This window comes from Loxodonta africana, chromosome 14 (genome assembly GCF_030014295.1).
Source record: "Loxodonta africana isolate mLoxAfr1 chromosome 14, mLoxAfr1.hap2, whole genome shotgun sequence".
NCBI lineage: Eukaryota > Metazoa > Chordata > Mammalia > Proboscidea > Elephantidae > Loxodonta > Loxodonta africana.
Window position 1 is genome coordinate 73,518,512 of NC_087355.1, and position 25,484 is coordinate 73,543,995.

At 38.0% G+C, this 25,484-nt stretch overlaps 1 protein-coding gene across 2 annotated transcripts in view; it reads left to right on the forward strand.

The window, feature by feature from the left end:
* Nucleotides 1-17,870, forward strand: part of FAM91A1 (family with sequence similarity 91 member A1) — a 41,582-nt gene extending 23,712 nt beyond the window's left edge. The window contains exons 13-24 of one of the 2 annotated variants that reach the window (XM_064268053.1): nucleotides 206-318; nucleotides 1,063-1,149; nucleotides 3,356-3,488; nucleotides 4,774-4,922; nucleotides 6,507-6,641; nucleotides 6,776-6,889; nucleotides 8,101-8,173; nucleotides 10,103-10,252; nucleotides 10,966-11,070; nucleotides 11,573-11,696; nucleotides 13,435-13,504; nucleotides 14,933-17,870. In XM_064268053.1, coding sequence (XP_064124123.1) covers nucleotides 206-318; nucleotides 1,063-1,149; nucleotides 3,356-3,488; nucleotides 4,774-4,922; nucleotides 6,507-6,641; nucleotides 6,776-6,889; nucleotides 8,101-8,173; nucleotides 10,103-10,252; nucleotides 10,966-11,070; nucleotides 11,573-11,696; nucleotides 13,435-13,504; nucleotides 14,933-15,118 — 1,439 coding nt within the window. In that variant the 3' untranslated portion in view covers nucleotides 15,119-17,870. The remainder of the gene's footprint in view (nucleotides 1-205; nucleotides 319-1,062; nucleotides 1,150-3,355; nucleotides 3,489-4,773; nucleotides 4,923-6,506; nucleotides 6,642-6,775; nucleotides 6,890-8,100; nucleotides 8,174-10,102; nucleotides 10,253-10,965; nucleotides 11,071-11,572; nucleotides 11,697-13,434; nucleotides 13,505-14,932) is intronic. The other variant, XM_023545974.2, reaches the window with a different exon arrangement.
* Nucleotides 17,871-25,484: the final 7,614 nt, after the last annotated feature.

Consider the following 25,484-nt stretch of genomic DNA (forward strand, 5'->3'; position numbering starts at 1 on the left):
ATCGCTTTTGAAGAAATGTACTATAAAATAAATATTAAAATTAAAAAAAAATTTCTGTTACCTGCAGGACAGGTTGGACCGGGACCTCTTAAGGCTAAAATGTTGCTTATATTTAATTACGTATTTGCTGGAGATACTCTCTCATTATAAGTGATAGCAAAAAATAATTGTCACTTGAGTTTAAATTATGGTGTTTTTCTTTTAGCTGACACAGCCAGTGTAAGCAGTTTAAGTCTGTCTACAGGATATACCAAACGTATTGCATTCCTATTTGATTCAACTCTCACTGCCTTTTTAATGATGGGAAATCTTTCACCAGTAAGTCAGGTTTTTTTTTTTAATATGAAAATATTTAAAATTAAGATTGGATATAAAATAATTCATTGCTTTTATATCTTTTTTTAAGTACTAGATTTATTCCTGAAAATCCAACTGATTTTGGTTTACATTCCTTCCAAACCAAACCCGTTGCCATTGAGTCAAATTCCGACTCATAGCGACCCCATAAAAAAACCAAAGCCAAACCCGTTGCCATTGAGTAGATTCCAATTCATAGCGACTCTATAGGACAGGGTAGAACTGCCCCATAGAGTTTCCAAGGAGTGCCTGGTGGATTCAAACTGCTGACCTTTTGGTTAGCAGCTGTAGCACTTAACCACACACCACCAGGGTTTCTAGCACCCCTGTAGGACAGAGCAGAGCTGCCCCGTATGGTTTCCAAAGCTGTAAGTCTTTACAGAAGCAGACTGCCATGTCTTTCTCATGTGGAGCGGCTGGGGGTTTGAACCACCAAACTTTCAGTTTGCAGCCAAGTGCCTAACCACTGTACCACTAGGGCTTCTCATTACATTTGTTAGTGGCGTGTAGTAACTTTTTAGTGAGGGTTACTTTTGGAATTCGAAGGATCAGCCCCTCACCTCACGTACCCTTAAGTTTAAATATATTGCAAAGTATAATACAAGTACAAGGTGTTATTCTTCACATAGAAAGGGAAAATTAAAACTTTAATGATAGACTTGGATAAGGGAAATTTTTATTTTATGTTTGTTTTCTTTATTGCAGAACTTGAAAAGTCATGCAGTCACTATGTTCGAAGTTGGCAAGCTCTCAGATGAGTCTCTGGACAGCTTTCTTGTGGAACTGGAAAAGGTAAATCTAGATTGCATGTTGTGGGACATCAGTTAAAACATCAGTGAGCCTTTCTGTTGATTGTGATGGGTTTCTGGTATATTCTTGCTCAGTCCTACCCCCTTCCCCACCTTGATACTGTGGCAGTATTTAGGCTTAAACATACTGAGTAGATGAACGAATTTTCTGAGTTTATAGTGATATGTCTACCTGATCTAATTCACTGTAATTTAATGTAGTCATGAATAAATGGGAAACCCTGGTGGTGTAGTGGTTAAGTGCTATGGTTGCTAACCAAAAGGTCAGCAGCTCGAAACCAGCAGGTGCTCCATGGAAACTCTATGGGGCAGTTCTACTCTGTCCTATAGGGTCGCTGCCAGTCGGAATTGACTCTATGGCAGTGGGTTTGGTTTTGTTTTTTTAATGGAGAAATGATTTACAGAAACCTTAGTCTTTGTGTAACTTTTAAAAACAAATTTTTCTCAAGTAGCCTTTCCTCTTTATCTGGTATAACTCTCTAAGATCATCTCTTAAGCAGTTTTATTTGAAGTTTTTCTCCCACTTATTTTAAGTCTGGAACAATGTCACCAGGTGTCATAGTTATTTATGTCTACTTGTCCCTTTTAACATCTTGAGGACTTCAGCCATATTTGCCCTTAAACATCTTTTCCCCTGTGAGTACAGTCCTGCTTTGCCTTAGCTCTAAATCTTAATTGCCCTTCTTGGTGTTTTTCGTTCCCTGGTATTTCCTTCTGTCATACTCTTCCTCTTTGTATGCAGGCAGCCTGTGCACCTCACCGGTTCCTTGACTGATCAACTTTGGTGCCTTTTGTGCTTTAGTGATGAGCTTTTAGTAACATGATGTGTGGAGAATTTGTGATGACTCTGTAATTCCTTTATTTCTTTAAAAAAAAAAAAAAAGACATTTTTTATTCATTCTTCCTAGAATTTTCACTTTATTAATGCAAAAATTGATTTGAAATGTCTTATTATTAATTGGTCTGTTTCTTATTGTGCATCATCTCTTGCCAATGAATTTCTTACTATGTTCTAGCACATTTTAAGTTCTGGCTTTTCTGATTTTTATTTTCTCAATGTCTTTTATCAAGAGTAGGAAATTGTAAGACTACAAGATGGTTTTTTACACGTTCATGTATTAGCACTCCTTTTTTCTACATATCATTCTTGGAAAAGCCTTGTAATCTGGAGTTTAGTTTTTGAAAAAGGTTTCTTACCTATTTTTTAAGAAGCCTGATCTTGATTAAACACAATTGTTGATGTTGTTAACTCAGGCAAATTTAATTCCGCTCTTGTCCCTCCGCTCCACGATGGACTCTCCTTCGATTTCCGTGTTGTTTCTGGAATGTATGTGCTTTTACCTGTAAAACAGGTGACTGACTGTGAGAAGAGCGTGCTTGAGGATGTGAGCCCATGAAAGCAGGGGTTTTGTCCATTTTGTCCTCTGCCCTGTCCTTATCTCTTGGACAGGTTGTGGCCCATAGTAGGCACTCAGTAAATCCTTGTTGAAAGAATTAAAGCTGTGTTCCCAGGAATGGTTGGTTGAATAACTTTGGTGAATCACAGACTCCAGTATCCCTTGTGACTAACCCATTGCCAAAATCTATTGCCATTGAGTCAATTCTGTCTCATTCCAACCCTGTAGGACAGAGTAGAACTGTCCCATAGGGTTTCCAAGGTTGTAATTTTTAGAGGCAGGCTGCCACATCGTTCTCCTGTGGACCAGCTGGTGGGTTCGAACCACCGACCTTTTGGTTAGCAGCCAAGCGGTTAACCACTGTGCCACCAGGGCTCCGTGTTCCTTGTGGTAGTGAATGATACAAAATTGAGGCCAGGATATTCAGAATTAGAGATATTATTAGTGACCATAGATTGGAGTACTTTTCTTAATGAAGCAGAGTATGGGTCTTAGAGGTTTTTTTAATCACCCTCTTTGAATCGCGTATGGGACATATGTAAATGGTATAATTTATGTGATATAAGTGGTAGAGTTTAGCATTATTCAGTTTTAAAATTATTAGTTTTGCTTGTTGGAATAATTTCTCCCATCTTCATAGATGTAATAGAATTGGAAACTCATTTGAAATTGAGGTTAGCTATTTATTTCTTTATTTTTAACGTCTTACTATCTCTGCATTGTAAAGCTACTTATCAGAGTGACTGACATGAGAGTGGCATCTGCTGCATAACTTGTTTTCTTTTGGTTTAGGTTCAGAGCACTGGTGAAGGAGAAGCACAGAGATATTTTGATCATGCTCTTACTCTGAGAAACACAATACTGTTTTTGCGTCATAATAAGGACCTAGTCGCACAAACTGCACAGCCAGACCAACCCAACTATGGTATGATATGATGAATAGGTGGAATTTTGAGGACATGGTTTTATGAAGTATCTTTCTATGGAATTAAATGGGTTGTGCTCACTTATTTAATCATCACTTCTTTGATACATTTTGTATAGACAGCATATTGAGTTGATAACCAGAGGCATGTTTTGTGATATTTTTTGCTTGTCAACTGTTTCTTACCTTATTTTCCCTTTTCGCCTCATGTGCCACTCAAATCTGTAGTATTTAAATCGGTTTTTAGTACCTACAAAAAAGCTTGGCGTGTTAATTTTTTTAAATAGCTGGATGGAATTGAGAATAGGCTTTAGTTCTGAGTGGGTGAACAAATGTCTGAGTTTACTTAATTTAAAAAGCAAAAAATTCAAGGAATAAAGATTCTATCATATGAAAATGTTCAGATGCTGCTGTAATATTTACTGAAATATTTCACTTTTAAAAAATAAAGAGGAGAGAAGATCATTTCCTTTTAAAGGGTGAAAGAAGCAATAGCAATTTGAATGTACTGATTGATGAACTGTCGTGTGGTTGTTACTCTAGCAGGCACTTCCAGTTTTATGGTAGGTTGTTGTCAGTGGATGCTGTCAAGTGAGTTCCTACTCATGGTGACGCCATGTGACAGCGTAGACCTGCCTCATGGGATTTTCTGGGCTGTAGTCTTTACAGAAGCTGCTCACCAGGTCTCTCTCCTGTGGAGCTGCTGGGTGGGTTCGGACTGCCAGCCTTTTAATTATCAGTTGAGTGCTTAACCATGCGTCACTATGGTAGGTAGGGATTCCTGAACTTCAGTGGGGCTGATGGTATATCAGAATTTCCCCCCGAGATTCTGATTCAGTGGGTCTAGAGGTCTGGAATGGCAACCCAGAAATATGTATATTTTAGAAAGATTATTTTAATGCTTAGCCAGTAATTGGAAATTGAGGGAGAGAAGGACACAGTTTTCTTGTGGCACTTAGGCTTTCAGAGTATGCCACCATCGTGGAGTGGTTGGGAATGAAGAGAGAGTCAGGTATACAACAAGCCCATTTTTGCCTTTTTAAAGTGAAAAGTAGCCTGAAGACTCAGTGGCAGGCACTGTTACCCTTCTAGACCAGAAAATAGAGATTGTCAGTTTTAGATCTCAAAGTTCCTATGTGATCTTCTTAGGAAATTTGGCACTTCTTAATAGACTAACTTTTAAAAGAATTTAAAATCTCGAAGCAGTTACCAGCATTTTGATTTAGACATTTTTGTTTCACATTATCAGTCTTTCAGTCTGTGTGTATGCTTGTTAATAATTCAGGTCTTCCTCTGGATCTCTTACGCTGTGAAAGCCTTCTTGGTTTGGACCCTGCGACTTGCAGCCGAGTTCTGAACAAAAATTACACTCTGCTTGTTTCCATGGCTCCACTCACCAATGAAATCCGGCCCATTAGCAGCTGCACCCCTCAGGTGAAGACCCACGTGGCAGATCAGTACTGCCTTAATGTCATTTTCTCCCATGGTGACTGGGAAAAGTGGTTTCACAGTCCTGTTTCATTAATTGTCAATTTGTGGATACCAGATTCTAAAATTACCGACTCAGAGAACAATTTTGTATTGTACGCTGTTTTAAGATGAGATTATGTTCAATTTCTGGGATTATAATTGGCATATTTTATTTATGTATCATCTAGTGACTTGTGACACATCAGATTACAATTTTATCCATAGATGCAATATTTTAAGGGGAATATTCTTGGATGCTCTAAGAAGGAAGCCTAGATTGTGTTAAGGGATGAGGTAAATTTTATTCGGAAAATTGTTTTAGAAATGCTATTTGATGCTAAATAAGCTGAAAAGAAAATACTGTGCTTTAAAGCTAGAACTCTAGTTATCCACCTATAGAATTTATATGTAAAAATTGCTTCTCATCTTCTACTTTTTAAAAATAAATTAAACCCTCCGAAAAACCCATTGCTGTCAAGTCGATTCCGACTCCCCCAAAAAATCCATTGCCGTCAAGTCAATTCCGACTCATAGCGACTCTATAGCACAGAGTAGAACTGCCCCATATTCCACGGAGCACCTGGTGGATTTGAACTGCCAACCTTTTGGTTAGCAGCTGCAACACTTAACCACTACACGACCAGAGTTCCCAAAAAGAAATTAGTTGCATTTAAAACTAATTTAGTTGCATTAAGTGTGTATACTTAGCAAGAAAGTTGAAGCCTATATTGTTTTCAGAGCGAGTGAGGGCAACGTTGCTGTTCTTCAGTGCTCCATGCCGCCTGCTTTCCTAGACATGTGCAGGGTTTGATAGTGCAGAGAAAGGAAGAGACCACTGCAATGGTGGCTCACCTTGCTGTCTGTGCTGAACTAGCTGCCTCAGCGAGCAGCCTCTCTCCACTCTCGTTTTGTCCTCGGTATTCAACAAGAGTGTTTGTAGATTTACACTTACCAACCTTTTTTTTAAATGATTTTTTGTCCCCACCCTTTCTTCCCCACCTTCCTTCTTTTCTTTGATACAACCTGTAGGCATAGAGGGAATCCATTGTTTAAATGAATGGTAAGAACAATGGTTGGATTGATAGGTGGTCCCTTTTATGAAAAATTGTATGTCATTAATCATAGTAATAACCAATGGTAGTACAGAGCTTATATGCCAACTACGATTTTAGGCCTTTCTGAACAACCTTGCAGTGCCCTTACTCGGTAGACATTTTATAGCCATTTTACAGCTGAGCAAAATGAGGCACAGAGAGATTAAGTTACCTTCTTAAGGTGATATGGCTGAGGTAGTGGGGTCAGGATTCAAACCTAGGCCACCTGCTCCGCAGTCTGTGCTCCTGAGAGCAGTGATAAGACATGCTTTCTTAATTTCAGTATAAAATGGTAACTATTTAGAGCATTTAAAATTTATTTTCATAAGGATCATAGAAGTTACCATTGGCACAAGGCATTAACTGGTTACGTAAGACTGTGCCTGGTAACTTGTGAAATTTGACTACTTTAGATAAGTATTACTACTTTATCTTACCTGTTTTCTAATTGTAGCATATTGGACCAGCTATCCCAGAAGTCAGTTCTGTCTGGTTTAAACTGTACATTTACCATATCACTGGGCAAGGACCACCATCTCTCTTACTGTCCAAAGGTACAAGACTTCGAAAACTGCCAGATATATTCCAGGTATGATGGGTCAGGTTTTTTTTTTCTTTCTTTTTGAGGAGGGTAGAAATTGGTGAACAGTATTACAGATTATTTTCTTAATTGATTTCTTATTTCCGAATGCCGTTTATGTCTGATTTCTTTCTTCCCCATAGGGTTATGATCGATTACTAATAACATCTTGGGGTCATGATCCCGGGGTAGTTCCTACTTCTAACGTGCTCACAATGTTGAATGATGCTTTAACACATTCTGCAGTTTTAATTCAGGTACTGTTACCTTATTTTAATAAACTGGATTTTATTTTTTAGAGTACAATTTGTCTAGTAATTTGAAATTTATAAAGCTGAAACGTAAGGAATCAGAGATCTGGGTTTTACTTCTGGCCCTTTTTCTAGCAGTAGTGAAGGGTGGTAGAAACAGCATGGAGCGTGAAGTTAGAACCAGGTTTGAATTCCAGCCTCGCCTTTTGCTAGCTCTGTGATGATTAAACAAAAAAATGTTTTATTGAGATATAATTCACATACCATGTAATTCACTCCTTTAATGTGTACAGAGTCAGTGGTTTTTAGTGTATTCACAGATACTATGAACATTTTCATAACCTTAAGAAGAAACCCTTTAGCTATTACTCTCTTACTCTCCTCTCCCCGTAGCTCTAAACAGTCACTAATCTATTTTCTGCTCCTCTAGAACTGCCCGTTGTGAACATTTCATGGAAGTTTTAGGGGCTCAGTCTTTAACATACAGGAGATGGCAACCATGAGAGGGTGCCAAGCAGAGTATTAACGTGTCAGTTGTGTTTTAGGAACATCAGTTTGGGCACTGTGTTGAGAATGGGTGGGAGAGCAGGTAGATGCCTGAGGCAAGAGGGCGATTAAGATTCAGATAAGAGATAAGTTCAGATGAGAGATGTGGGGACATCCCAGATTAGGGAAGTGGTAAGAAGAATCAAAAAGATGGATTTAAGAAATCCTGTGAATGTTTTCGCAGCTGCATTAACAAATTATGTACCATAATTTATTTAGCCAGTCTACTATTGATGAGCATCTTGTTGTTTGTTATTATAACGGTCCAGCAAATAACTCGGTATACGTTTCATTTCAGTGCAGGTTTTTGAGTTTTGCATTCTTAGTCCATGGCATGCTGTGTGACTATGGGATTCTTCCACCACTTTTCTCTTAGAACCATAGCTGACCCTTGTGCAGGTGCACAGGGACATCACCCAGCCTTCACGTGGCCAAGTGATTTCCCTGGCAAATCACCTCCTTCTTTTTCCTTAGTGCTTGGCTCACTGAGAAACACTGTCCTACAGGTTAATATACATATAGATGTCTTTGCTTGCTGTGGAAAAGTAGAAATTTGTTGAAAGCATTTTGATGGAGTATGAATTATGCAGTCCTTCTCATTTTTTGAATATCAGTTATTGGAAATGCAGGTTTTTCTTAATACCTTTCAACTTTTGTTTCTTTATGTCTAGGGGCATGGCTTGCATGGAATAGGAGAAACTATCCATATACCGTTTCCGTTTGATGAAACAGAACTACAAGGAGGTACCTTACTTTTGAATTGTATTCATTGGGACTTTTTTTTTTTTTTATCATTAATCATGGCAACAATTTGGTGGAAAACAGAGCAGGAAGTGACTCCTTAAAATCTGCTATTAAAGCATACTGGTAAAAGGTAGTTTTCTGTCATGTGCTTTTTCACGCAAAAACGGAGAGAATGACAAGACGTAGCTAGGATCTTTGGAAGAATACTAGTCTGTCTGTCTTAGAGATGAGGCGACTAAGTGGACATCTGCCTAGATGGAAGACTAGATTTTCTGTATGTTTACCCTTTTACTTTCCGTTGTTTGTATGGGAGTTGGAGAAAAGACAAGTCATAGGCAAAATTTTATGCCTAGAAAGTTAATTTTTTTCCTGCCAATATATACTGTTTTTTGGGGGTTGGGGGGTGAGATGACTTTTTAAAGTATCCAAAGCAAAGTTTGCCTCGTCATTCTACAGGTTAATCAGCCTGCATATGTGAACAATATATGCATGTAGACTGCTGCTAGAATCTTAATGGTTTCATATTTTAATTTTTTAGTCAAGTTTTTTTTTTTTTAATTCAAAACTGGGTGCTAGTGAATATTTCTATATTACCTTGCCATTTACAGAGCACTTACATGTATTTCCTATTTCAGCATTTATTTTTGCTGTTAAATTTTTCTTTTGCTGTTAGAATTTGAGTGGATACAGGATTTTGAGTTATGATTAAATTAGCTAGAATCAAGGTGGGGCAGGGAGCCCTGTTTAATATTTTCTCTTTTTAGAAGTGGATGTGAGCTAACCTACCTTTGATGAAAGATAGAATGTCTGTAAAAGCAAACTCATTTTCCTTTTACTAATATAAAAGAGAACTTTTCACGGTTGAATATCAAGAAATTGTTTTTGGAAGAAAAATACTATCTGATTCAAACTTATGTGTATTTAATAGCACTTCTGTTGCTCCGTGAAAACAGCCGTACTGTAACCTAATTTTCTGGTCTCATGGATTTTAGAGAGCAGCAAATGGTTCAAGTAATTTAACATATGTTAATTCATAAAAGAACTTACTGTTTTTCCCAAATATTAGCCATCACTGTCCCCTGCCCCAAAGTAGAGAAAGGAAGAAAAATTTTATAAATTTCATTTGCACAAGGCTGCAAAAGCCTTATGTTTGTATTTAAGATTCTTTCTTCTGCTTGTTATGAATAAATATGAACAGAGAGTTTTCTCTTCCAAAGAGTAGCCCCTATTCAGAAATAAGTGTTTTTCTGAAACAAAACCTTACCATTTATTCCTATAATACTTTATAAATTTTACAGAAAAAAATCATTATCTACCTGAAAATATAGATAGTGGCGACAGGATCTTAAAATTTATAAAACCTCAAGAACTGATTAATGGATTCCTTACCTTGGGAGATTAAAAAAAAAAAGAGAGAGACTAGATATTACAAAAAAGAGGTATCTTCATATATAGATGTAGGACATCTGTATAACTTCACACATTTATAAGAACTTGAGCTAATATCTACTTAATTAGAGATATGGTTGCAAGTATATTATTAGCTTTAGTTTCAGTAAGAATAATTTTACTTTTCTGAAATTAAAAAAATATAGAAGCTCTCCAAGTAGGTATTTGAGGCAGGCTAGAAACATACAGAGAAGCCAGGAGAATTACCTCTGACTGGCCCTGTTTGTTTACATAAAAGCCAGTAATTTGATCTGATGACAACAAATGCCTCCTGAAGACTGATTGTGTTGTATGTACACCACATCCTTCTGCACTCACAGGTATTCACTGAAATGGATCTTGTTAGATAAAAGTATAAATAAGTATAAAAGTAGTCCTAAGAATTATTTAATAGAAGAAAAGCGTATTTAAGTTTTTTTTTTTTTTTGGTGTTCCATTATAAGACTCCTCACTTACAATGTGGTGTCAACTCTTTGTTAGAGTTTACTCGTGTCAACATGGGTGTTCATAAAGCGTTGCAAATACTGAGGAGCAGGGTGGACTTGCAGCATTTCTGTGGATATGTCACCATGCTCAATGCTTCTAGTCAGCTTGCAAACAGAAAACTCAGTGATGCTTCTGATGAGAGAGGTTAGTAATAGCTGGGTTCTTTGAACGGAAATAAGTGGTTTTGGGTTTAACATAATCTTAATCTGACTGTGTGGATTTCCATGGGGATGATAGTGTGGAGGAGACATAGAAGCAGTTTGAACAGAAACTGGGAGGTCAGCTAAGAGGCTTTAGTAATGATCTAAGCAAAAGTTTAAGCTTGTGTTCTGCCTTTTCAATCTTGGTTGCTTTAGGCCAGGGTTTCTTAGTCTTGGCACTGTTGACGTTTTGAGCGGGATGATTCTTTGTTATGGGAGGATGTCCCATGCATTGTAGAATATTCAGTATTCCTGGAGCCCTAGTGGTGCAGTGGTTAAGAGCTCGGCTGCTAACCAAAAGGTCGGCAGTTTGAATCCCCTAGCTGCTCCTTGGAAACCCTATGGGGCAGTTCTCCTCTGTCCTACAGGATCTCTATGAGTCGAAATCGACTCAACAGTACTTAACGACAACAGCAGATACCAGTAGCATTCCATTCCCTGAGTCATGATGACCAAACGTGTCTCCAGATGTTGCCACCTGTCCCATGGGGAACAAAATTGCTCCAGTCAAGAACCACACCTTTAGGCCAGACTATTTTTTTCCGTTGTCATTGCTATTGCCTGAAACCCTCATTATGTTAGGCTTAGGACTGATTTATTGGCAATTTATGCTGATTACTAGAATCCTGATGTTGTATGTGTCCTTTGAATTATAAGGAGAACCTGATTTGGCTTCTGGCTCAGATGTAAATGGGAGCACAGAGTCATTTGAAATGGTCATTGAGGAAGTGACTGTGGATTCAGCAACAAAACAAAGCTCTGGTAAGGCTTTAAAAATGGCTCGTACTTTTATGAAACTGATTTCTGAATTTTAACTTTTCAGTTAAGTAATTTGGATGTCATTTGTCTTTAGTATCCATAGTGGACCTTTTAATAGGTATTTTCTTAGAAATGTTTTATATATTCAGAAAAGTATTATAAAAATACTACCTGAAAGTAATGACTTAAGTTGTATTATTCCTGTGTTAAATATTTTAGTCCATTCTCTCATCCTGTAGATGTCTTGCAATATCCTTTCTGGGCAAAACACCACTTTCAACATCTGTTGAAAGCAATGTACCTTCTCCCCAGAAACATGTACATGCTCAAAAAACATCATGTTTCAGAGATTTAGTGGCCTCCAAGGCCCCATCCCCTGGCAAACCCATTGATGGTTATCACTTGGTCAGGAGGAATCTATGGACCTCAGGTTAAGAAACCCGGTCGGTCACGTAATATGTATGTGTGGTTAAAATAAGGAGCTGATGTATCTGTCCTTTTGTAGTTGCCACAACAGAAGCAGATTGGGTTCCTCTTGAATTGTGCTTTGGAATTCCTCTGTTCAGTTCTGAGTTAAATCGGAAAGTTTGTAGGAAGATTGCTACACATGGCCTTTGCAGACAAGAGAGGTGAGCGTTTATGTTCATTGTCATCTTTTCATCCACTAGTTTTGTAAACTCACTAATTACTTTCCCTGCTTGCTTTTATTCCACACAGGAACAGAGCAATTCCCTGTATGTATTTGTTGATTGAATAAAAATTGCTAGTTTAAAGGATTTGACCTTTAGTAGATCAGAAATTAGGCACACAGAAACATTTTGGGCACGTGTTTTAGATGATCATAATTAATGGTATATTTACTTAGTTACCCAGTTTCGGTGAGGGTGAGATGAAATAGGCGTGCTTATGGGGAATATGATCCTAGTTTTTTAAATGTATAACTGTGTATAGAAAATTTCTCTTGTGTATTTTTCTCTCTCCTTTTTTTAATTTTTTTAATTTTGTTGTTTAGAATACACACAGCAAAACATACACCAATTCAGCAGTTTCCACATGTACAGTTCAGGGACAATTGATTACATTCTTTTAGTTGTGTAACCATTCTCGCCCTCCTTTTCTGAGCTGTTCCCCATTAATGTAGCTTCACTGCCCCCTCAGGTTCCTACCTAATCTTTCAAGTTGCTATGGTCCTTTAGATCCCATATAGCGAGCTCTTAGAAGAGCATAATGCTCAAGGCAGACAATCTGTATTAGTTCCGATAAACTGTTTGGTTTTAAGAACACTTCAAGGGATATTTTTGTTTCAAGGTTTACAGATTATCTCAGGGCAATAGTTTCAGGGGTTCAGCCAACCATCACGTCTCCAGGAATTCTGGAGCCAATGAGAATTTGAAATTCTGTTCTGCATTTTCCTTCTCTTGATCAGGATTCTCCTGTAGAATCTGATTGAAACGTTCAGTGATGGTAACCAAGTGCTAGCTAGCTCTTCTGGTCTCATGGCAAAGGAGGCGGTTGTTCAGGAGGCTGCTAGCCGCATGTGCTTAAGTTATTAGTGATTGTCTCTTGTGGTTGAGTTAGGGTTGACTTTCCAAATTTTCTTTACTTTCCTCATTTTCAAAAACAAGCATGTATTATCAGAGGTGACATGTAGGTTTTATCTCATGTGCCAATTCTGATCCGTTGGGAGTGGCTGCTAAGAGGCAATGTTGTAAAGGTTCTGAGACTATTTGGGGTAGCAGAAAAGAATAGCATTGAATCTGATTGTCATTGGAATGGTGTGGAGGGACGATTTAGGTGGCTTATACTAGAAAATAAAGTCCTCAATTGACAAATAATTTTAATACCTATCCGCTGAAAAATAACATACGGGGACACTTTTAGAAAAGTGGAAGTGCTACAGAGTTTTAAAGCTCACCATTATAATCATTAACAACTTACATATTTTCAAATTAAAAGACTTAATTTAGGTGAGAAGATGTATGTGAAATTTTGTCAGGTTGTATTTTTAAATTGATTTGGGTATTTGAGGTTTGTATGGTGGCTGCGGTTCCTCAAAGTGCCTGAGTCTTCATTTTAAAAGTTTTCTTTCATTTAACATTTCTATCTACTAATAATTTAAACTTTTCTTAAACAATGTCTTTTCTACTTTGGCTATACATGATGTTTCATTTCATTGATGCGTTATATTATTATTAAACCATGCAGAAATTTCATTGATCCAGAAGCATTGGAATTGTTTTTCAGAAAATTGGGATTTAGTAGGATATGTATACGTATATAAATGAATTTAAATTGCTAAAATTAAACTGTTGGGAGATATCAGTTCTTGTCATATTTATTTCTACCTCCTTCTCCCCTTTTTTTCAGCCTTCAGAACCTCTTACATTCCAGTAGAAAACTCTCTCTACAAGTCCTTAACTTTGTTCACTCATTCCAGGTAACAAAAAAACAAATTGGTGTTTTATAAGACTTTATAGTATGTAAGACATTTCCATGTTTGCTTTTGAGACTCCACAACAGCAAGACATGAAAGAAACATTTTCTTCATTTTATAAATGAAGTTTCTGGGATTCAAACAAGTTGATTGACTTGCACATGATGTCACTGGCCAGCTCTTCTGAGTCTAAAGTTTGGGCTCTTTGTTCTCTGCCAGTGCTTTATTCAACAGAAATGTGTTAGGCATCTACAGTGGCCACACCATACTGGGCGTTGGTTCTCAGGTATGGCACACTTCCATTTATAAAACTATAGTCAATCTCCACTGGGAGTTGTTCGCTACTGCAGTGAAGGCCAGTGCTCAGTACTTTTGTTCCCCCCGCCCCCCGGAGGAAAGAAAGGATGCTCTAGACTTGATATATAGATAGGCTATTCAAATGGAACATTCTGTTCAGAATCTCCGATCCAACACTAGGAAATCTGTATTCTGGAGTTTTGTTTCATTGACCATTCATTAAATATGTGAGTCGCTACTCTGTGCCAGGCCCTGTGCCGGGTGCTAGGGAAACAGTGGTGTGTAAGACACTGATGGAGCTGATAGTGTTGTCTGAGAGAGACAATAATCAAGTCACAATTCAAATATGGAAATGATAGCAGATTTCCATAAGTGCACTGAAGGAGCCAAACTGTGATGGCAAATCCAAAGGCAGACCTAATTTAAATAGGTGTGAAAGTGGAGATGATATATAAGCCAAAACCTAAAGGGTAGAAAAAAGTGTTCCAGGCCAGGCTGGGTAGGTCCTGTGTCAGGAAGCATTCCGTATATGAGGAAGCAAGAGAATGCCAGCGTGGCGGAAACCTCGTGAAAGAGGGGTGGTGGCGAGAGTGGGGTTGAAGAGGAGGGCAGGGCCTTGTGGAGTGTATTAAAGAGTATGTTTTATGCTGAGTGCAGAGAGAAGCTATTAAAGGCTTTTAAGCAGGAGAGTCACATGACTTCTGACTATCTGAAAACATGACTGTAGTTACTGTTTGGGGAATAGATTAGAAAGGGGCAAGAGTGGAAGCAAGATCAGTTAGGAGGCTCTTCTAATAGTCGAGTGAGAGATGTTGGTAGCAGAACACTCTTTTCTATTAAAAAATTGTGTATCCCTAATGAAAGTGTATTTATTACTTCTACACTGTTGTACCAGTAAATTATGTATATTTGAAAAATTAACAAAAATAGAAATTTTATAAGAATGCAATAAAGGAAAAAAAAAAACCTGATACTTTTTTCATTGCCATCTAAATGATCCCCCGGAACCTAAGTGGGTCATATAGGGAAGTGTCATTTCTCAGGTCATCAGACTCCACTTTTCTCATTAGTTATATTAAATAGTTTTACTCAAGTGTTGACTATAGAATTTTCTCGCGTCTCTTGATCTTTTAGGAAGGTGCTTCAATGCTGGATATTCACACAGAGGTCAGTTTTCCAAGTTTGTTTCCACAGTCGTCATATGCCGATACGGGAGTTCCACTTCCTGCAAAGAACTTAGTATTTAAAGATGGAATCCTGTCAGAATGGAGTGGACGGTCACCTTCCTCACTTCGTATTGCTAACCTCCATTCGCAATAATTGGGTTCCAGCATTTGTTGCTCGCCCGCCCTGCCTTTTTCTTTCTTAGCTTTAGCTCTGTAGGGCCAGCCACTGAAGAGCTTCCTGCTGCTGCTGTGCAGTTCATGCTTAAATGGTGTTCAGAGCTTGGGGAACATGGTCGTGTTTTCTGAAGTTTGTTCGTTATTGCACATCCCAAGGCAACAACGAGCTTCTTAGCAGGCAGCGCTGTATTTTTTACCTTGAGACAATCTGCATTTCTTTTATAAAACTGAAGATATACTTTATGATGACTGTTACGTTTATAAGCAGTCACTATGAATAATATTGCAATGGTGATTTTATATGTTAGATTATCAGACATAAATCTTGTTTAATTTTATATTTTGTTACCTATGCTCTAGGGGATCATGGGAAGAGATGGAACTCTTCCCCTGAAAAAGGCTTCTTGATACTTAAAGTAGCAAAACTGTAAAACCATAAACATACAGTATTGAGAGATGATATGATGGGGCATTAAGAATACCTGTGGATGTCTGTAAATTATGTATATCAGCTAGACAATGTTGAAGGTATATAAATCAGCAGAGTCATGTATAACTTAACCTTGATTTATAAGGTCTTAACGATTCATTGACATCTCACAAAAAGCTTTGGAAAACATTCTATTTTTAAATGATGTTTCTGTGTGGACTTCTGTTGTCATTTCCTTTGGGCTTTATATTTTTCATAGAGTCTTTATGGAAAAATGGAATTTTTTTTTTCCCACTCTCGTAGCTGTGGCTGCTGCACGTTTTCACCCTGGTTTATTTTTGTTTGGTTGCTGTACCAGTGAATTGTTATGACATTGAATTTGATGTTTTCAAACCCAGGATTCTGATTTAGGCTAAAAGTACATGTTAGAAGCACTAAGGCTATGTCTTCTGATCAGAACACTCTAGCGATAAGCCTCCTTTGAAGATACGTTCTTAAGAATCTGGATCTTAAATTTATCTGCATAGTTTTGGAGGAACATGATAAAGAAAAATTGCATAATTTCTAAGTGTTTCTTGGCTCTTTGGTTCTTTTACTGTCTCAAATGTTAATTAGAATAATTGGAATCACTCAATTTTTCAAGTTACCTTCCTTAGGAAGTTTGTGCAGTGTTATAGTTTAGTTTAGCTCCTCCGTAATGATTGTTTGCTAGTTTAAAACTGTAACCAAACTAACTGGTCAAGCAACATGTATCTAAAACACTTAAAGCATTAGAGAATCTGGGAATGTTATCCTAGACACTTTGGCTGATAGTTTTTTGTTGTTTCTGGAACAGATATTTGTGTATTTAATATGTTCTGGAAATGTATGCCTCTCCTAAAGCTGTTAACGTAAGTAACCATGCATTCAACGCCACGACCTGTCCATAGAATCAACTGTTTTGGACCAGGCTACCTGTGGCACAGACAGTGCTGCATTCCGGGTAAACGCAGCAACGTTTAGTTTTCTACTCTGTCTTCTATGAGGTAGAAACCAAGTATATGCTATAAATGTCTGTAAAAGGAAAAATGCATACTAATATTAAAATAATTTCTTATGACTGTGAATCACTCACTTATTTTTCCAGTAATTGGTATTGTACATTCCTAGTGCTGTTAAGTATGTATGTGACTTTTATGGTTTTTCAGCTGAAAGTTGTAAAGTGCGTCGTTTGATCAGGGCCCTTTAATCTCGTTTTCATTTGCTTTGTTCAGATTAGCTGTAGTTATTTATTCATGTACTAACAATCTAAAGTCTAATGGAATGACATGTACACTAATAAAGAATGAGTGTAGCTGTTGGCAGTGAACCCAGTTGTTGGTGAATTTAAAGCTTAAAATATGAGAGTGATTTGCTGCTGTATCTCCTTTGAGAGATAATGGAGGAAAAAAATAGAGCCTAATACGATCATGAATTTTAGAGAAAGCATTAAAAAATGTGGTCAACTCTGGTTTTTGCCTGGTTTCCAGCTGAAGCCCTCTCATCTGCATAAGGAGGGAGAGTCTGCGTTTGAGAGCTGTTAGCAGAGTGTGAAATGCTGCTCTGTTGATGCTTGGCTTTGTGAATTTGTCTTTATTTCATTCATACAGCAACTCCTGTAAAATGCATCTCTTAAATCTTAAAAGTGTTGATCCAGTTCAATGAAAAGGTAAATTAAAAATATAAACTTTGTTATTTGCCAAAGAAGATTTGTTAAATAATTTGTATCCAGTTTGTTTTTGCAAATGTTTAAAATGATTTCATTTGACTTTGTGCCCCTTCTCCCGGCCCCCCATCTCCCCCCTTGTGTAGCTTAAACCGTGGCACACATTCTTTGGAAACCAGAGAAAGAAGAACAAATATCAGAAAGGACAGGGAAGTTAGTGTGCTACGATTTCACCTCTCAAGTGGGTCTAAAGAAATGCTCCTTTATGGCAGTTTTAAAAAAATGTGGTCATTTGACTTCCTTCATTCTTTCTTTTTTTAAAATATGTGATCAGATGATTTTGCATTTCTTTTGAGGGTGAATGTTGGTTTCTATTTCTTGATGTTTATGATTTTCTGTGCCACTCATGTCTTTTTGTTTTATGTTCAGTGTTTCAAATACAGTTTGTATTTAAAGATTTTAAAGTACCAAAACTGTAACCAAGTACAGTGAATTGTTTTCTGGTATGATGTTAATATTATACAATGAAGTGTATACAAGTGTTGTCAATTTGATTATTGACACATATAACATGTTTACAAATAAACTGTGGTGTTGATCAGCTTACTATGAAAATGTGTACAATCTTCTGTAAGTCCGTTTTAAAACTAAGAACAGCCATAGTTTCAGTGCTATGTTTTTCATATATATATATGAAAATATAAACTATATTAAAGATACATAAATATTATATAAAATAAATATAATCTTTTTATATTGGAATACTTTTAAATTTACAGAAAAGTTGTGAAGATTGTCCAGAAATCTTCTAAATACCCATGACCAAGCTTCTCTTAATGGTAACACCTTACATACATGGTACATTCGTCAAAGCTAAGAAATTAACTTTGGTACAGTACTGTTGACTAAACTGTAGACTTCATGTGGTTTTCAACAGTTTTTCTGCTATTATCCTTTTTCTATTCTAGGGTCCAGTCCAGGAGACCACATGACATGTAGTCATCAGTGTCTCCTGAGTTTTCTCCAGTCTGTGACAGTTGCTGAGTCTTTCATGACCTTGATACTTTTGGAGAGAACTAGTCAGTTATTTTGTAGGGCGTCCTTCAGTGTAGGTTTTTCTGATGTTTTCTCGTGATTAGATTGAGGTTCTACTTTACCAGGAAGAACACCACGGTGGGTATGTGCCCTTCTCAGTGGACCTTTGCGGGGTACGTGATGGCAGTATGTCGTACTGGGGGTGGTCCTTCAGTGGTTTAGGTGGTGTCTGCTAGGTTTCTCCACTCTCTTCTCTGGAAGTGAGTCATGAAGCCCACACTTAAGGGGGGAAATTAAGCTCCAGCTCCTGGAGGGGCAGAGTAGCTACATATATTACTTAGAATTCTTTACAGGAAATTCGTCCCTTTCTCCTGTTTATACGGCCATTTATTCGTATTAGTACAGTCATGCGTTGCTTAACATCTGTGATACGTTCTGTGAAATAGGACGTCATGTGATTTGCACATGGTGCGAGCACCATGCTATATACAGGCAGTCTCCGGGTTATGAACGTCTGACTTACGGACAACTCGTACTCAAGAACAGACTGCCATAAAATTTATTATGTTAAAAATTTGAGTTAAGTACTTAAATTAGTTTATAATAATGAACGCACGCACTACCTTGTGATGCTCACGTAAACACTGCACGGTTTGGAATTGTTTCTTAAGTGTTACATCTGCTATGTCCCATTCTCTGATCAGGATTTCTGAACTCTTACAACCTTATGGGACCACGGGCATATATGGACGTATACCTGAACGGACGTTATGCGGGGCCAGCCTGTATAGGTGTGTGGCTATTTATTTTAGTCTTTGGGTTACAATCTGACACTGTTGTTATTAATCTTGTACAAATTGTTCCAGCTTTGACTTTTCGGAGCTTTTTCAGGTTGTCTCCTTTGTCCTTTTGACATGCCCCATCTTTTTTTCGGCAGTTTCTTCTGGTACTGCAAGTATTTTTCCAGCCCCAGCCCTAGAAGCAGCCATTTTATCCAAGGAGCCCTGTTTCCTTTTACTGGAGAATAGTATTTCAAAATCAAGATCTGGGTGTTGGGTGTGCTCCTTGCTAGTGGAATGTTACTGCTTGTAGGCCAAACTTTTCAGTGACCTGAGCTAGGAAATACAAATATGTGTACCAATGTATGTGTACATATGTAATTATTTCTGTACCTATGTGTGTGTGTGTGTGTGTATATATATATATATATAAAATTAGAGTTTTTACTGACTAGTCCAGCACCACAAGGTTCATTCTGGCCCTTCCTCCTTCTTTATTTTTAACTTTTGACAGTGAAAAACCTGGCTCCATTTATAAACAATTTATTATGTGTTCAAAGTGGTTTCAGAATAGCTAAGTCATACCCTGTGAGAAACCCACTGACCAGGTAGAGTACAGTGCTTAAGTTTTTTTTGTCATTAGCCTTACAGTGTCCTGTCAAAATATAAACATTTTCCAGAGTACCTTAGGTCAGCTCCCTCTTCCCTGTCCTTCACTGAGGTTGTGACATACATTTGTAATACAGTTAGATTCATTTGTCACACTGTGTTTCATCTGGCCGATGGACATCCCGCTTGATTTTGTTGTTGATGTTCAGTAAAGATGGCTCAATATGGGTTTTGACAAATGCATAGTTACGTATCCACCAGCCTAGTGCTGTACAGAACATTCTATCACCCCACAGTTTCCCTGTGTGTGGCCCCTTTGTACTCAACCACTTCCCCCTCCCCCAACCCCTGACAACCACGTACTGGTTTTCCATCTCTATAGTTTTGCCTTTCCACGATGTCATATAAATGATGGAATTACACAGTTTTTTCAGCATATTCTGTCTTGCTTCTTCACCTACCAAAACTCGTGCATGTTGCTTGATTCAATAGCCTGTTCCTTTTTATAGCTGAGTATTCCGTTACATGGAGCCCTGGTGGCACCATGGTTAAGAGCTATGGCTGCTAACCAAAAGGCCGGCAGTTGGAACCCACCAGCCGTTCCTTGGAAACCCTATGGGGCAGTTCTACACTGTCCCGTAGAGTCACTATGAGTTGGAATCAGCTTGATGGCAATGAGTTAATGGGTTATTCCATTACATGAATGTATCAAAGTTTGTTGATGAGTTCACCTGTTAAAGGACATCTTAGTAGTGCACGTTGCTTGGCGATTATGAATAAAGCTCCTGTAAACATTCACGTACAAGTTTTTAATGTAAACACATTTTCACTTTGCTTGGGTAAATAGGAGTGAGATTCCTGGGTCATTTGGTAAGTATATGTATAAGAAATTGTCAAACTGCCTTCCGATGTGACTGCCATTGTGCATACTCACCAGCAATTAATGAGTGTTCCTGTTTGACCACACCCTTGCCAGCATTTGGTAGCATCAGGGGTTTTGTTGTAATTGTAGCAATTCTTACTGGTTTGAAGTAATATCTCATTGTGTTTGAAAATCTTATTTGCCTAATGACAAATGGTGTTATCACCTTTTTATGTGCTTATTTGCCATTCATATATCTTCTTTGGTGAAATGCTCGTTGAGATCTCTTGCCCATTTTTTAAAAACTGTTTTTTATTGTTCAGTTCATTAAATGTCCTAGATGCAACTCCTTTATCAGGTATATGTTTTGCACATATTTTCTGCCAATCTGCAGCTTGTCTCTTCACAGTATATTGGAGAACAAAAATTTTTCATTTTCACAAAATCCAGCTTATTTTTTGGATTTGGCTTTTGATGCTATATCTAAAATCTCATTACCAAACCCAGGATCATGCAGATTTTTCCTGTGTTTTCATCCGAAAGTTTGTTTTCATCCGAAAGTTTTATAGTGTTCTGTTTTACAATTAATCTTCGATCCATTTTGAGTTAATTTTTGGGTAAGGTGTCAGGTATGTGTCAGGGGTTATTTTTTGCATATGGGTAGCCCAGTTGTTAAGACACCATTTCTTGAAAAGACTGTCGTTTCTCAATTGAATTGCCTTTCAGTTTTATAAAAAATCAGTTGACAGATCTATAGATTAGTGGTTGTCTGGGTGTGGGAATGGCAGAGGGGATCTTTTCTGGAGTGAGGAAAATGTTCATAAATTAGAAGTGGTGATGGTTGCACAACTCTAAATTTACCCAAAAAATCATTGAATTGTACACGTAAAACAAGTGCATATTACAATATGTAAATTATACTTCGATAAAATTGTTTTAAAAAGATGAGTTGACAGTATTTGTGTGGGTGTATTTCTGGGCTCTCTGTTCTGTTTCATTGGTCAGCGTGTCTGTCCTTTTCTTCAGTACCATACTGGTACTGTGCCGTGTGAAAGTCCTCCAACTTTGTTCTTTCTTCGGGATTAATTTGGTGTATTCTAGTTCCTTTGCTTTTCCATATAAATTTTAGAATCAGATTGTCATTACACAAAATCTTGATAAGGTTTTAGTCATGGTTGTAATGAAGCTATACATCAGACCGGGGAGAGTTCACGTCCTAACAAATCTCCATGTATTTAGAACTTCTAAATAAATAAATAACTTCTTTGGTTTCTTTCATCAGTGTTTTGTAGGTTTCAGCATACATATCCTGTACATACTTTGTTAGATTTATAGATAAGAACTTCATTTTTTGTGTTACTGGAATTTTTTAAAATTTCAGATTGGAATTGTTCATTGTTGGTATATAGAAATACAATTGAATTTTGTATATTGACCTGTTTAAGAGCAAGTATCCCGCAGTGGTTAAAGAGCTTGGCTGGTAACCAAAAGGTCAGCAGTGTGAATCCACCAGCTGCTCCTTGGAAACCCTATGGGGCAGTTCTACTCTGTCCTATAGGGTCGCTATGAGTCAGAATGAACTCGATGGCAATGGGTAACTGGATCCCCTCCCAAAAAATTATCGGGAGATGTTGTGTTCATGAATGGGGCTTGTTGAAGTGTGGAAATCCCTGAAGGGGGAAGCCACTTTTTTGTTAGGCCGCTCCTAATTGTGAAGATCTATAGCTGTTTTCTCTGGGTCCAAACAATGCTGAATATGAGTAATAGTGATATGGTGGGGATACTTGGGTTTCTCGTTTAGGAAGAGGCTTTAAAGAAGGAGCCTTCAGTTTCCATTGTAAGCATGTCTCCCAAATTCTGGGAGCTGGGAAGGCTTGATGTCTCACAGTCTGGTCCTAAAATACCACATAGGCGTTCATTCAGTCCTGTGTCTCACTCCACCTCATCCTCTATACGATTCTCAGTGTCCTAGCTGGAGGAGGGAGAGGTGGGATTTGGGGCATTAAATTACTCTATAATAAGCTATTTTCAACTAAATTCCCCTTCCTCTCCTCTGCAAACTCATCTGTCACTCCTGTGTATCTGCTTTCCATCTTCATGTACTGTGGTTTGTATTACAAACCTCACTTCGTCCTAGTGGTGATTGTTTTTGTTTCTAACTCTTCTTGTGGTTTTAACGAGTCATTGTCAAGAGGAAAAGGGTAGAAAGGTCTTAAGCATTGTAAAATCTGAAGTCCTACCAATGGTCATTAAGAGTTTTTTAAATTTGTTTAAACGTTTCATTAGGGAACAATTCCAACATATACCAAAGTAGGGAGAAAAGCAGAGTGAAGCTTCATCCGCCCAACCTGGCTTCAACACTTGGCTAAGAGTGGCCATCTTGTTCTTTTGGATGTTCTTTTACCTGCTCAGTCATTGGCTGGGATTTCTTTGAGAAGAGTGTGGCCTCTGCTGAAAAGCCGAGGCAGACCCTGAAGGAACTAACAGCTAGAGACTACGGACAATTCACTCTCTGTGACTGGCTAGTGAGTCCGGGGGCAACCTCAGGTTGCATCCCTGTGCCTTTCCCACTTAACTATATGAAAACCTCTTAGAAGGAAAAGACAACCTAGACTGTAGAAAAATGGGCAAAAATATGTGAATAGGCAGTTAATAGAAAAATGTAACAGCCATCAAAAAATAAAATCATAATTAAATACAAATTAAAAGTACTGTGAGGTTGTATTTCCCAATAACAGATTGGCAAAAGTGAAAAAGAGAATAATACCCAGTGCTGGTCAAGGTTTAGGGAAGCATGGATTTGTATATTGTTATGATCTGGAGGATAAATTGTTAAGTTTTCTGGCGGGAAAGTTGGCATTATCTGTCAGAACTTAAATTACAGGGACTCTGATGGTGCAGTGGTTAAGAGCTCTGCTGCCAACCAAAAGGTTGGCAGTTTGAATCCACCTGTAGGGTCACTATGAGTTGGGATCGACTGCAACAGTTTTGGGTTGTTACGAGTTGGAATTAACTCGATGGCAATGGGGTTTTTTTTTTTTTTTTAATACCCATTTCCAAGAATTAAGTATTGGCAAGAACAGATATCTACAATATATTAGGTGAAAAAAAAACTTGCAGAAGAGCAGTTGGACCCGTTTTAGTGAAAGATTGCAAAGAAACTGAATTGTTACCTTTGGGAACGGGGTTTGATTTAGCTAAAAGAGCAAAGGGTATGGGGAGATGGCTTTCATTTTTACTATTTTATTTCTTTGGATATTTTTTTACAATTAATATCTATAATTACTAAAATTCATTTGAAATGCTGTCATTAGGGCTGTTTGCCAACTATTTCCCCGCCTGGGCCCACAGTAGGATTACAGGGTCATGTCTCAGGTGGTTAGACGGGGCCCCGTGGCCTATCTGGCCAAGGAGTTGTGAGTGGAAGTGAATCGAGGCACTTGAGGGCAGAAGATTCAGTTGCCAGCACAAGATCTTCTAGAACTCTCCTTTCCCTCTGGCAAGGTGACTGACAACGGTTAAGATGGTGGGTGTTTCATCAGCCTGGGTCCCCTAGTGACTGAACAATATATGAAGCTTGGTCTTTGGCATTTCCCACCTAATGTAACAGAGATTTTTTCACATATCAAATATTCTCTGAAAACAATGTTGGTGAAAAATTTCCTTGTCCATATTCTGTCTTAAAAGATCTTGAAGATCAAACACTTGAGTGGTTCACTAATCAAAGTTTATTTGTTCAAAGTGAACCATGGACGAGTGGCTCGTTTTCTGAACCCAAAAATCTCCAGAGGAAAGAATAATGCATTTTTGTCCCGAGTGAACCTTAAGAGGTTCATTCTCAGGCCCAAATCGACAAGTGTGTGATTTTTCTCTTTGTGTGTGAGAAAAGAGACAGAGCTTTGAAAACTTCCAAGTCGTCTTTAAAATGTTTTGTTGTTTTTTGTATGTTTTGCCCATGAAAGAAACAATGAACAACTGTCATTTTCCACGTCTTCCATCTTCTTAATCTCAAGCAGAATTGTCAAGTAGAAATTTATTTTTATGGCATTCCTGCTTCTGTCCTTTAAACAACACCACTGTAAATCCAAAATACCAAAGGGACCGGTTGCCCAATTAAACTTTTAACTTTATCTCTTAAATGTTTGTATTGCTGGCCTTAAAAAAGTAATTGTCCAAATTCAAGAGTGTTGGCCTTAGGACTGAGATACAGCGCTAATGTTTATATTTAAAGCCTAGGGCTTGAGCAGCTGGGTGAGCCAACATCTTAGTTTTCCGTTGCAGGTCTTTCTCTTTCCGGTGGGTGGCAGTATTTCACTTTTTAACCCTCCTTTCTATTAGGTCTTAATTTACATGAGGATAAAACCAAAACAAAAAAAAAGTTGCTGTTGAGTCCATTCTAATTCATAGCGACCCTATGGGACAGAGTAAAACTGCTCCCTAGAGTTTCCAAGGAGCGCCTGGTGGAGTCGAACTGCCGATTTTTTGGTTAGTGGCAGCAGCACTTAACCACTACGCTACCAGGATAGTGCAGATTTTCTTCTCAAAAAGTAAGCCCAACTCATGTCTTCCCCAACCTTGTTAACCTGTTGCTGGAGCCCATTTGGAAAGCCGCTTTGAGAACATTAAACCAGTTGCCATGGAGTTTACTCTGACACAGAGTAGAACTGTGCTAAGTTTTTTTCTTTTTATTGTGCTTTAGGTGAAAGTTTACAACTCAAGTTAATTTCTAATATAAAGATTTATACACATTGTTATGTGACCCTAGTTGCAATCCTTGTGTAACCGCACACTCCCCCTTTCCACCCTGGGTTTCCCGTGCCCGTTCAACCAGCTCCTGTCCCTTTGTGCCTTCTTATCCTGCCTTCGGACAGGAGCTGCCTATTTAGTCTCGTGTATCTTCTTGAACTAAGAAGCACACTGTTCACGAGTGTTATTTTATGTTTT